The sequence below is a fragment of the Peromyscus californicus genome, unplaced genomic scaffold (genome assembly GCF_007827085.1).
Source record: "Peromyscus californicus insignis strain IS unplaced genomic scaffold, ASM782708v3 Scaffold_18__1_contigs__length_77618521, whole genome shotgun sequence".
Classification (NCBI taxonomy): Eukaryota; Metazoa; Chordata; class Mammalia; order Rodentia; family Cricetidae; genus Peromyscus; species Peromyscus californicus.
The window spans coordinates 67222227-67234534 of NW_026294480.1; the positions used below are offsets into that span (position 1 = coordinate 67222227).

Genomic DNA, 12308 nt, shown 5'->3' on the forward strand with positions numbered 1-12308 from the left:
TCCAAGCTTGTGGTTGTAAAATAAGAGTCAATTAAGTCAGAATCTAACATTGAGCTTTCATTGAATGCCAAGAAATCATTGCTTCAAGCAGCACTAACAAGCATGCATTGTGAGGAAATGACTCATAGATAAAATCACATTAAAAACAAAATCATTGGTTTCTTAAAAACACTGGCTGCTTTTAGTGATAAAATATGTTAAGATCAATATTCCTGGATGTCAGCACATAAAAAATGTTGAAGAAATCTATTGAAGTGGGGAAAAAGTACACACAAATCAAAGACTTCTTGCAGTTGTTGAAGACTGTGTTTTAAAATGTGCTAAATGCCCTGTATCTGACACATGTGACCAGCTGCTCTAATCTGCAGTATGTTTCTGCCATCACAATTTTCCCCTTCCTCGAATCTCATACATGGCCAAATAAACATTTAATATAAGTACAATCCATGATGCATTTTGTTTTTACATGTTGCATAAAAAACCTTACAATTGACTTTGAAATGGTATGCAATTATATGAAGATTTAATAATTTAATCCATGCCCACTTCACAAATCTAGAACCATTATGACCTATTTCAAGTCAAAAGATCTGCTCATATGGATGCTGGTATGCTTATGTATGTGTAATATGTGTGCGAGCAGGGGCCAGGGATAGCTGTGAAGCAGAAGTCATGTAGAAACTGAAGTATGTTCCCTTGTCTTTGAAAGAAATCATATTTTGAATCATATAACTGTTTTTAAATTGCTACTTTCAATGATTGATTTATTTCAAGAGATTTGAACCGTGTCTATCAACTCAGATAAAAAAACAAGGAGAAATCAATTTTAAAATATTTTAAGTTCATTGTCATTCTATTATTCTCAACCCTATCTATACATTCAATGATAAAAGATATTTTATATATTGTACATCACTCAGAGAATGGGCAGTAATGGATAAAACACAATGATAAGGAGGCATTCAGAAGATTTAGTTGCTCTCTGTTCATGAGTATTTATTGATGGAAAACCTTTAGATTTTACCCTAGGCTACTAGGGGTGACTGGAATAAGAGGGATTTAGCATGATAGGTTGGGCGGAGGGGAAATATTTCATCAAATACTCCTAGATCAGCTGTGCATTACTCAATCATATACCTAAACCAACTCATCTGGAAAGAAAAGTAAGCAAACAGTAGCATTCTTCTTAAGGTGGTTTATATTTGAAAGTCTATGTTTTAAATAGAGTGATTCAACATATGAACATGAGGACAGAGGATATACCCATTTTGAAGACAAAGAATGAGAAATTCAGAAGATCTGGAGTACATTCAACATATTTTATTGCACACACGGGCACACAGCTTTATTTAAGACATGCTTCCACTTTTAAACAGTTCAGCAGGCAGTGGAAAGTATGTGTTTTGCAGAGAGATGTCTGCCGGCTTTGTAAACACAACATTATTTCCTAAGCTGATTCCTAAGGCTCACAGGCGGAACAATTTTTCTTGAGAGAGTATATTAGAACTGTCATATTAGAGCATAAAGGATGCAGGGTTTGATTCAAATACAATTATTTTCTGCTGACTCTGCAGGAGACCATTCAGTGGAGCCCACCCACCCCTATCCCACAAATCTACATATGTAATTTGACACTTCTTATTCACAGGAGGCCCAGCTAATGGGGGAGAAGAGCTAATGGAATTCAGAATAATAGTGCCTAGGTGTAGTATTTGCATAATGAGTTTAGAGTTGACAGTACATTTCTAGCATGTAGAAGGGGTAGCGTGGTGAAGCAAATGAAACACCGAGGTAACAGCAATAGATCATACTGCGCTGTGTGTTGCAAACCTTGAGCAATTTGAGAGGTTAATGAAGAAAGCAGTGGTTCCCTATGAGAGCCTCCAGAAAATATTAGCAAACAACAAAATGAAGCTGCCTAGAGCATGAGAAAATATCTATAGAATCGCAGCTCAGGTTTTCTCTCCCCTGTGCTCTGTGGATGAAGCAATAGCAACTTCAACATAAGGCGTGTGCTAAGAATTAATGATTTGATGGATTAATTGCTTTCAGCCTTTCAGTCTCAAGCCAGCTATTTCTTCTAACACCATTAATTCTCAAGAAATGCCCTGTACTGCAATCATTTCTGCTGAAACCTTACTAGTTTAAACTTACAATGTAATATGCAAACAAATCTATGTAGGAATTGTTATTATTTATTATTATTAAATAAAATATTACATGCAGGATCAAACATAAACTACTTTCAAGAATAAAGCTGTTATTCAATAATGTAATTGTAGATTCGAAATATTTCTTAGCAGTCCCAACAAGATCAGCCATCTTCTAAATCTCTTTTAAAATCTAATAGTCTCCCTGGCTCTTACGTCTTTACAGAAAGTAAAATGTTTGTCTCATATATGCTTAATGTTTATCATGGACGGGTGCTTCTCAGGTTTAGTGTGCATATGAATCACCCTGGGATCTTGTTATATGTGGAATTAGATTCAATAAATCTGAGCTGTCCAGAAACTGTACACTTTTAACAAGCTCCCAGCTGAAACTGATGCTCCTGACATGGGAACTCCCGGTTGTTTCTCAAGAGGCTTCAGCAGGACTCAGTAGAAATACGCATATACTACATAGGAATGGGGAGAGTGAAGGTGGAGTGAATTGATTGTTTAGCAAATCAGGATGGAGAAATAAGATAAGGTAGCTTGATGTTTGGTCCACATGTATTCTTGACTTTTGTCCAATTGTATGAATTTCTGGAGATCAAACTCAGAGCTTCCCCAGACATCATGAACCACACCTTTAACCCAGGTACATAGGAGGCAGAGGCAGGTGTATCTCTGAGTTCAAAGCCAGCCTGGTCTACAGAAGAAGTTCCAGGCTAGCCAGGATTACGTAGTAGGACTTTGTCTAGCATATATATATTGTTCATATATATATATATATATATATATATATATATATATATATATATATGTATATATATATGAACAATAAAATCCCAAGGCTTCATGCATGCTAGTCTGGGAAAATTATATTCAAACTCTCTTCTAGTTTCAAAGTTATATACTTAAAACCATAAAGCTTGTGACTCTTAAACAATACTGTTTTCTAACACTAACAAACAAAACTTTCCTAATTTAACTTAGTCACCTTGAAAATACAGTACACTGACAATTTTAGGAACTTTGGTTTTGGAACATCCTGCAGCCACTTTGAGTGTAACCTAAAAATCAGTGGCATTACTTTATAGTACCATTGAACTGAGACATGAAGTGATCTCAATTACCTCTTCAAATGTTAGAAGAAAATCTAATCAGAAGTTTGAGGAGTTGTAAAAATCCTTGTGACTACGATCCATATCTACTTTATCTTAGTCTCTTCTACAGCACTATTTCCAAAATCCTTTCCTATAAGCGATTGTCTGCAGTGTATATGCTAAGAATACATATTTCTAGGGTGAAGTCTTTCCTCGCAAAATAAAAATCTTCAAAAGAATCTATATTTTTTTCACAGATGATTCTAATGTAGAAATAGTGGCATTCTATACAATTTCCCAGAGTATTCACCACAGACTGATTTAACTGGTGCCTAAATGAGAGAGTGAAGAACAGATAAACAAACCTGCCATATAAGTGGTTGTCATTTACTTATTCATGAGCAGAATGCATTAGCTAGCTTCAGAATTTTAGACATATTTGCTGTAATACACAGTTTAATCCAGATTAAGGGTCAGAAATGAACTTTTTCCACTGCGAGCATATAAGGCCTTGAAAGCTGGGACTGGGCATTTAACACTGTAGTATCCCTAGCACTCAAAATATCGAGTGGCCCATAGTAGGTACACGTAACTTTCTGTTGACTTGAATACATTGCAGCACATATCTTAAAGGGCACTCTAACCAGCGTAGCAATAAATGGAATTGTGAATGCCTCAATTGTGAAATATCTCAACCTCAGGTTGTCATCAACATGGACCACTGACTCTAACTTCCAGTTGCCCAGACATTGATATTGTTCTCTTATAAGGCAACCTTGACTCCAGAACCATGATTTCCTTCAGAGTGCATGTTGTCATAGTTTCTTTTCACGCTGTTGTGATAAAACATGTGGACAAAAACAGCTCAAAGGGATTGTTTTGCCGGGAGCTCCAGATAAAGGCATCATGTGAAGAAGACACGGCAGTGGGAGCTTCAACCAGGTCAACGTTGCATCTACTGCCTGGGAACAGAGAGTGATAAATGCTTGTGCGGAGGATCCAAGCCCCAAGAACGGTGCTGCCCACGTTTATGTGACTCTTCCCCAAAAACTATGGCCAAATGCCAAATCCCTCACAGTGTGCCTGGAGACTTGACTCCTAGGTGATTCATATCCTAGCAAGTTGACAACCGATGCTAACTACACACCTCTGAAAGTACTTACCCACAACTTAATATACAATTGTATTCACCTGTTAAGATTTCATGTGCTGCAGTGTCCTCTATAGTGAATTAAAAACATATAAAAATCTCTGTACGCTTCCTACCCACTCACAGAGTATGGGCTTAATGGCCTTGGAATTTTACTCTGACTTTTTAATCTATAAACGTTTCAGTTGTTTTTTTCTTATTGCCCACCTTCCCACACTTCCTTGCCTTCTCTTCTTGTTCTCCATTTCATTCTCCCTCTCCTTTTCCCTTCTTTACTCCACTTCCACTAGTTTTTTCTTCCTTCTATTTCCCTCTTCCTACGCTTCCAAAAGCTTGGACACATAGTAGGAAGAAGAAGGCATTCTACCTTAAGTTTTCCACCTATCTATTTCCAATCATGAGTTTCAAAGACACCGGAAAAACCATCCGCCTTCTTGCTCATGAGGTAAGGCTGTGCTAAGTCATTGACTGTTATTTTTCTTTCAAACTCCCTTGAAGCAAGGGATGTGCTCAAAGTTGGAAGACTACAGTGAAGGGGGAATCCTCCTCCCAAAAATGCTCGTACATTGGACAGTGGCAACTTTAATTAGGGACACTATCGTGAAAGAGAATTAATAAAATTTACATGAATTCTTTGAGGTGGAGAAAAATGGAAATACAGGGACATGGTGCCAGAGAAGAAAAAGACGGTGTTCTTATAAAACTACATTAAAAACTTCTTCTAGGTTAATGAAAATGAAATATGTAGATTAAACACAGAGTACAAAAGAAACAACACATTTGAAACTAACAGCATGGATTTGCATCTGACTGAAATGCCAAGCCATGAAATCTGTAAACATATCACCAATAGACAAAAGAGATACTTACTAGCCAAGGATGTTATTAAGTTTGATAATTATGTTCCTAATAAGTAAAGCCAGAATCACTTAAGGATGAAAAATGTAAATTTCATAAAGTTTAGAAGGGTGAGCTGCTGAGATGATGATGGTTAAGAGCTGAAGGCCTGTGAACACAAGAATCTGGGTCCAGTTCCAAATCTGTTCATTCTGGGCTCATGACCTTGAGAAAACCAGCCTCAGCTTTCATAAAGAGCCTATTATACTTATGCTGCAGGGCTACTGTGAGCATCCAGGATGCTTTGCTGGGGTATTAGCTGATGTGTTTTTCTTTTGAGGGAGAATTTATCATAATGCCAAAGCCAAAAATAGAAATTCTTGCTATGGAGTACCAAATAGATTTGAAGACATTTCTGCTATGTCAAATTATTAAATCACAGAAGCCAAATAATATGTCAGAACAGGGGAAAGAGGAGTGGGTGAGTGGGAACAAGGCACACACATGTGACAAATGAAGACAATCTGGGACTATTTGAGGATAAGCATAGACTGCCCAGTCTATTAGAGAACAGCACTGTGTCTTCAGTGACCTCTGATGGTAAGCATTAGCACCATGATACGACAGTAGAAGAGTCGAAAGGGTTAAAGATGCATAGGTTCAGGATACTGAGACTGGCCACCTCACTGTATGTGGTACAGAGGAGTAGCTGAGAATCCTTAGAGAAATCGTTAGAGCTGAGGGTGTGTTGGGAGGCTTAAACTCAGAGGGCTACTGCAATCACTGGGGTTCCAGAGAACCAAATAGATCCAAGAAATCTAGAGTGGAAGCGTTTGGATCACTGTGCCCAGGCGAGACAGCACAGAGCTGAGAAAGTGTCAACCTAGATGGGAACTATCTGAGGGTAAAATATTTTCTCACCCCAAAGACTGGATGCTACATAAGTCTATCTACCTGTCATTCCCTGTTACCCCAAATATCAAAAAAGCTTTGAAGAAAGGGTAATGGAAACCATGAATAGGCTTAGTTCATCCAGAAATCAGGATTCTATCTATGTCACCAGTGAGATGAGTTTTGAAATAGAAATTCAGTCATAGAAAAATATAAATTTATATCTTTATGGTAAATGTAACTTGTACTTTTTATATTTATAGAGGGATAAAGCCCTAAGACTAGCTATGAAAGCATAATCTGTAAAGACTAACAGGCCCTACTATTGAGGGGAACTTACAGAGAAGGAAGGACCTTGCTGTTAAAGAAACCGAACTGAAGGTCTGTGTGTTCGAGTGGACAAAATGGCGAAGATCGCCAAGACTCACGAAGATATTGAAGCACAGATTCGAGAAATCCAGGGCAAGAAGGCAGCTCTTGATGAAGCCCAAGGAGTGGGCCTTGATTCCACAGGTTATTATGACCAAGAGATTTATGGCGGAAGTGATAGCAGATTTGCTGGATACGTGACATCAATTGCTGCAACTGAACTTGAAGATGATGACGATGACTACTCATCATCTACAAGTTTGCTGGGTCAGAAGAAGCCTGGATATCATGCCCCTGTGGCATTGCTTAATGATATACCACAGTCAACAGAACAGTATGACCCGTTTGCTGAACATCGTCCTCCAAAGATTGCAGACCGGGAAGATGAGTACAAAAAGCATAGGCGGACCATGATAATTTCCCCAGAGCGTCTTGATCCTTTTGCAGATGGAGGGAAGACCCCTGACCCTAAAATGAATGCCAGAACTTACATGGATGTTATGCGGGAACAACATCTGACTAAGGAAGAGAGAGAAATTAGGCAACAACTAGCAGAAAAAGCTAAAGCTGGAGAACTAAAAGTCGTCAATGGGGCAGCAGCATCCCAGCCCCCCTCAAAACGAAAGCGGCGCTGGGATCAGACCGCTGACCAGACTCCTGGCGCCACTCCCAAGAAGCTGTCAAGTTGGGATCAGGCAGAGACCCCTGGGCACACCCCTTCTTTAAGATGGGACGAGACACCAGGTCGTGCAAAAGGAAGTGAAACACCTGGAGCAACCCCAGGTTCAAAAATATGGGATCCTACACCTAGTCATACACCTGCGGGAGCCGCTACTCCTGGACGAGGCGATACGCCAGGCCATGCAACCCCAGGCCATGGCGGTGCAACTTCCAGCGCTCGTAAAAACAGATGGGACGAGACCCCCAAGACAGAAAGAGATACTCCTGGGCATGGAAGTGGATGGGCTGAGACTCCTCGAACAGATCGAGGTGGAGACTCTATCGGGGAAACACCAACTCCTGGAGCAAGTAAAAGAAAGTCTCGTTGGGATGAAACACCAGCTAGTCAGATGGGGGGAAGCACTCCTGTTCTGACTCCAGGAAAAACCCCAATCGGCACACCAGCCATGAACATGGCTACCCCCACTCCAGGTCACATAATGAGCATGACTCCTGAACAGCTTCAGGCTTGGCGATGGGAGAGAGAAATTGATGAGCGAAACCGCCCACTTTCTGATGAAGAATTAGATGCTATGTTCCCAGAAGGATATAAGGTCCTTCCCCCTCCAGCCGGTTATGTTCCTATTCGAACTCCAGCTCGGAAGCTGACAGCAACTCCCACACCTTTGGGCGGTATGACTGGTTTCCACATGCAAACTGAGGATAGAACGATGAAAAGTGTTAATGACCAGCCGTCTGGGAACCTGCCATTTTTAAAACCTGATGACATTCAGTACTTTGATAAACTATTGGTTGATGTTGATGAATCAACACTTAGTCCAGAAGAGCAGAAAGAGAGAAAAATAATGAAGTTGCTTTTAAAAATTAAGAATGGTACACCTCCAATGAGAAAGGCTGCTTTACGTCAGATTACTGATAAAGCTCGAGAATTTGGGGCTGGACCTTTGTTTAACCAGATTCTTCCTCTGCTGATGTCTCCTACACTTGAGGATCAAGAGCGTCATTTACTTGTGAAAGTTATTGATAGGATATTGTATAAACTTGATGACTTAGTACGGCCATATGTGCACAAGATTCTTGTGGTCATCGAGCCGCTGCTGATTGATGAAGATTACTATGCCAGAGTGGAAGGCCGAGAGATTATTTCTAACTTGGCAAAGGCTGCTGGTCTGGCTACTATGATTTCCACCATGAGACCTGATATAGATAACATGGATGAGTATGTCCGAAACACAACAGCTAGAGCTTTTGCTGTTGTAGCCTCTGCCCTGGGCATTCCTTCTCTATTGCCCTTCTTAAAAGCTGTGTGCAAAAGCAAGAAGTCTTGGCAAGCCAGGCACACTGGTATTAAGATTGTACAACAGATAGCTATTCTTATGGGCTGTGCTATCTTGCCACATCTCAGAAGTTTAGTTGAAATCATTGAACACGGTCTTGTGGATGAACAGCAGAAAGTTCGGACCATCAGTGCTTTGGCTATTGCTGCTTTGGCTGAAGCAGCGACTCCTTATGGTATCGAATCGTTTGACTCCGTGCTCAAGCCTCTATGGAAGGGTATCCGCCAACACAGAGGAAAGGGTTTGGCCGCTTTCTTAAAGGCTATTGGGTATCTTATTCCTCTTATGGATGCAGAATATGCCAACTACTATACCAGAGAAGTGATGTTAATCCTTATTCGAGAATTCCAGTCTCCAGATGAAGAAATGAAGAAAATTGTATTGAAGGTGGTGAAACAGTGTTGTGGAACAGATGGTGTAGAAGCAAACTACATTAAAACAGAAATTCTTCCGCCTTTCTTTAAACACTTCTGGCAACACAGAATGGCTCTGGATAGAAGAAATTACCGACAGTTAGTTGATACCACTGTGGAGTTGGCAAACAAAGTGGGAGCAGCAGAAATTATATCTAGGATTGTGGATGATCTGAAAGATGAAGCTGAGCAGTACAGGAAAATGGTGATGGAGACAATTGAGAAAATTATGGGCAACCTAGGTGCAGCAGACATTGATCATAAACTGGAAGAACAACTGATTGATGGCATTCTTTATGCTTTCCAAGAACAGACTACAGAGGATTCAGTAATGTTGAATGGCTTTGGCACAGTAGTTAATGCTCTTGGCAAACGAGTCAAACCGTACTTGCCTCAGATCTGTGGTACTGTTTTGTGGCGTTTAAATAACAAATCAGCAAAAGTTAGGCAACAAGCAGCTGACTTGATTTCCAGAACTGCTGTTGTTATGAAGACTTGTCAAGAGGAAAAACTGATGGGGCACTTGGGTGTGGTGCTGTATGAATATTTGGGTGAAGAATACCCTGAAGTATTGGGCAGCATTCTTGGAGCACTGAAGGCCATTGTAAATGTAATAGGTATGCATAAGATGACACCACCAATTAAAGATCTCTTGCCTAGACTCACACCCATCTTAAAGAACAGGCATGAAAAAGTACAAGAGAATTGTATCGACCTTGTTGGACGCATTGCTGACAGGGGAGCTGAATATGTGTCTGCAAGAGAGTGGATGAGGATTTGCTTTGAGCTTTTAGAACTCTTAAAAGCTCACAAGAAAGCTATTCGAAGAGCTACTGTCAACACTTTTGGTTACATTGCAAAGGCCATTGGCCCTCACGATGTACTGGCTACGCTTTTAAACAACCTCAAAGTTCAGGAAAGGCAGAACAGAGTGTGTACTACTGTAGCCATTGCCATTGTTGCGGAGACGTGCTCACCCTTCACAGTACTCCCTGCTTTAATGAATGAATACAGAGTTCCTGAACTCAATGTTCAAAATGGAGTGTTAAAATCGCTCTCCTTCTTGTTTGAGTATATTGGTGAAATGGGAAAAGACTACATCTATGCTGTGACGCCTTTACTTGAGGATGCGTTAATGGATAGGGACCTCGTGCACAGACAGACAGCTAGTGCAGTGGTACAACACATGTCTCTTGGTGTGTATGGGTTTGGCTGTGAAGACTCTCTGAATCACTTACTGAACTATGTATGGCCTAATGTGTTTGAGACATCTCCCCATGTAATCCAGGCAGTTATGGGAGCTCTGGAGGGCCTGAGAGTGGCTATTGGACCATGCAGAATGCTGCAGTATTGCTTACAGGGTCTCTTTCACCCAGCTCGGAAAGTCAGAGATGTGTATTGGAAAATTTACAACTCCATCTACATTGGCTCCCAGGACGCTCTCATAGCACATTACCCAAGAATCTACAATGACGATAAGAACACCTATATTCGATACGAACTTGACTATATCTTGTAATTTTATTGTGTGTCTAATACACAGCTGTTTCACACCTTAAACTTGCTTCGATCTGATGATATAAACTTGTAAACATTGCAGATCAGTGTAGAGCTGGTCATAGGAGGGGGTAGAAATCCAGTAGCATGATTTTTAAATAACTTTTGTTTTTGACGTTAAACAGTAAACGCCAGTAGTGACCAAGGACACAGTGATTACACACACTATACTGGAGGGGTGTCATTTTTTATTCATCCTTATGAAGATTTAGAATTCATTCCTTGTGTTTAAAGGGAATGTTTAATTGAGAAATAAACATTCGTGTACAAAATGCTAAAAAAAAAAAAAAAAAAAAAAAAAAGAAACCGAACTGAAAATTCCGTTTTTGGAAGTGAGCAGGATCTGAGCCACTACTTATTTATTAAAGAAAAACTTCTTTGCTCAAAGACAGAGTCCAGATGGATGACTATAACCTTATTGTGGCAAGAATTCACCTTCACTTTCTTTAGTTCCTTATAATTCCTAGTACCATATTGAACCTGTTGTGTTTGCTTCCTACATATATCTCAGAAATTAAAGTTTGAAAACAAAGCAGATTCCCTTTGAGAAAATTCTCAATGACATCCAAGTATGCTAGAATAGAAAAATAGATAAGTCATTAGGAATATGTGTGTATATACATATCCACGCAATAACGAAGAAAAAAGAGGCTATTAATTTGAAGGAGAGTGGGGAGGATTATGTGGGAGGCTTTGGAGAGAGAGAAGAAAGCAAAGAGAGAAATGTTGTAATTACATTATAATCTCAAAAATAAAACAAAAAAGAAAATTAAATGTTAAAAATATGAGCACTACTGGCCTTTATAATTAAACCTAAGCTTCTAAACCGAATTACTTGGCATGGGAACCACAGAGTGAGCTGAGGTGTATTTTGTAACTCCACAGAGGTTCTGAATGTCAAGTTAATCTTAGAGATTGGTATAAGGCTTGAGTTATTTGACAAGGTGCTTTAGTTTTACTATGCATTGGAGAGTTAGCAGTCTTTAAAACTCAGAGAGAAGTATTAGGCTTATTAAGTTTTCTACCTCTGTTCAGCCTAAACGTCACTACAGAAAAACTAGTACCAATATTAGAAACTAACACATCTGATCCTTACCCTCCAGTAGAAGTAAACACCAACAATCACCAAAGGGGGTATTTGCAGATATTTTCCTAGGCTGTAATTTGATTTCAGAGGTTTTTTGTTTTTTGTTTTTAGATATTCATGCAGAAGTATTTGTCCCACACACATCCATACACATATCAAACCATTACCCATATGGTTTAGCATCAGTGACAAAAGATTTCTCAGTCTCTGTTTTAAGAAATTAAGGTAACAAGCTTTAGCATTTGACAAGTGCTTTTGACACAGAATATAGTGCACAGGAGCCTGGTGCCTATCTTGACAGAAGTCTTGAAATAAGACAAGAAATGCAGGCTTATCAGAGAACAAGGTCATACCAAAGGACTGACACAATAGGCCCCTTACTGTGTATCAGCATATTGACAGAAGAGAATGACTGAATATACAGATAAATGCTACAATTGTTTATTTATCAAAGCTGTGTGGTAAAACTGTTTTGTGGCCCCCAAATATCAGTAATGATACTTTCCTCATTTTTATCTTGCTTGTATTTTTTTCCTGAATGTGTAAGTATTCTTTGCAATAATTCTTAGGCATAACATTTATACTTCCTTCTATGACAATGAGTTTGTGTGAGATGAGCTGAAAAGAGAATCACTTGGGTACAAAAATTAGCTAGTCATTAGTGAAAATTAAAGTTTTCAATTTCTGGCTACTAAGATTCTACTTCTTTGGGGGGGATTTTATTGTCATTTGTTAT

General features: G+C 39.4%; 1 protein-coding gene across 1 annotated transcript; it reads left to right on the plus strand.

Annotated features, from left to right (window-relative positions):
• Nucleotides 1-6515: 6515 nt before the first annotated feature.
• Nucleotides 6516-10470, plus strand: LOC128113739 (splicing factor 3B subunit 1). The gene has a single exon (XM_052743644.1). It carries the CDS (start codon nucleotides 6533-6535, stop codon nucleotides 10445-10447), a length of 3915 nt encoding a protein of 1304 aa, XP_052599604.1. The 5' UTR covers nucleotides 6516-6532; the 3' UTR covers nucleotides 10448-10470.
• Nucleotides 10471-12308: the final 1838 nt, after the last annotated feature.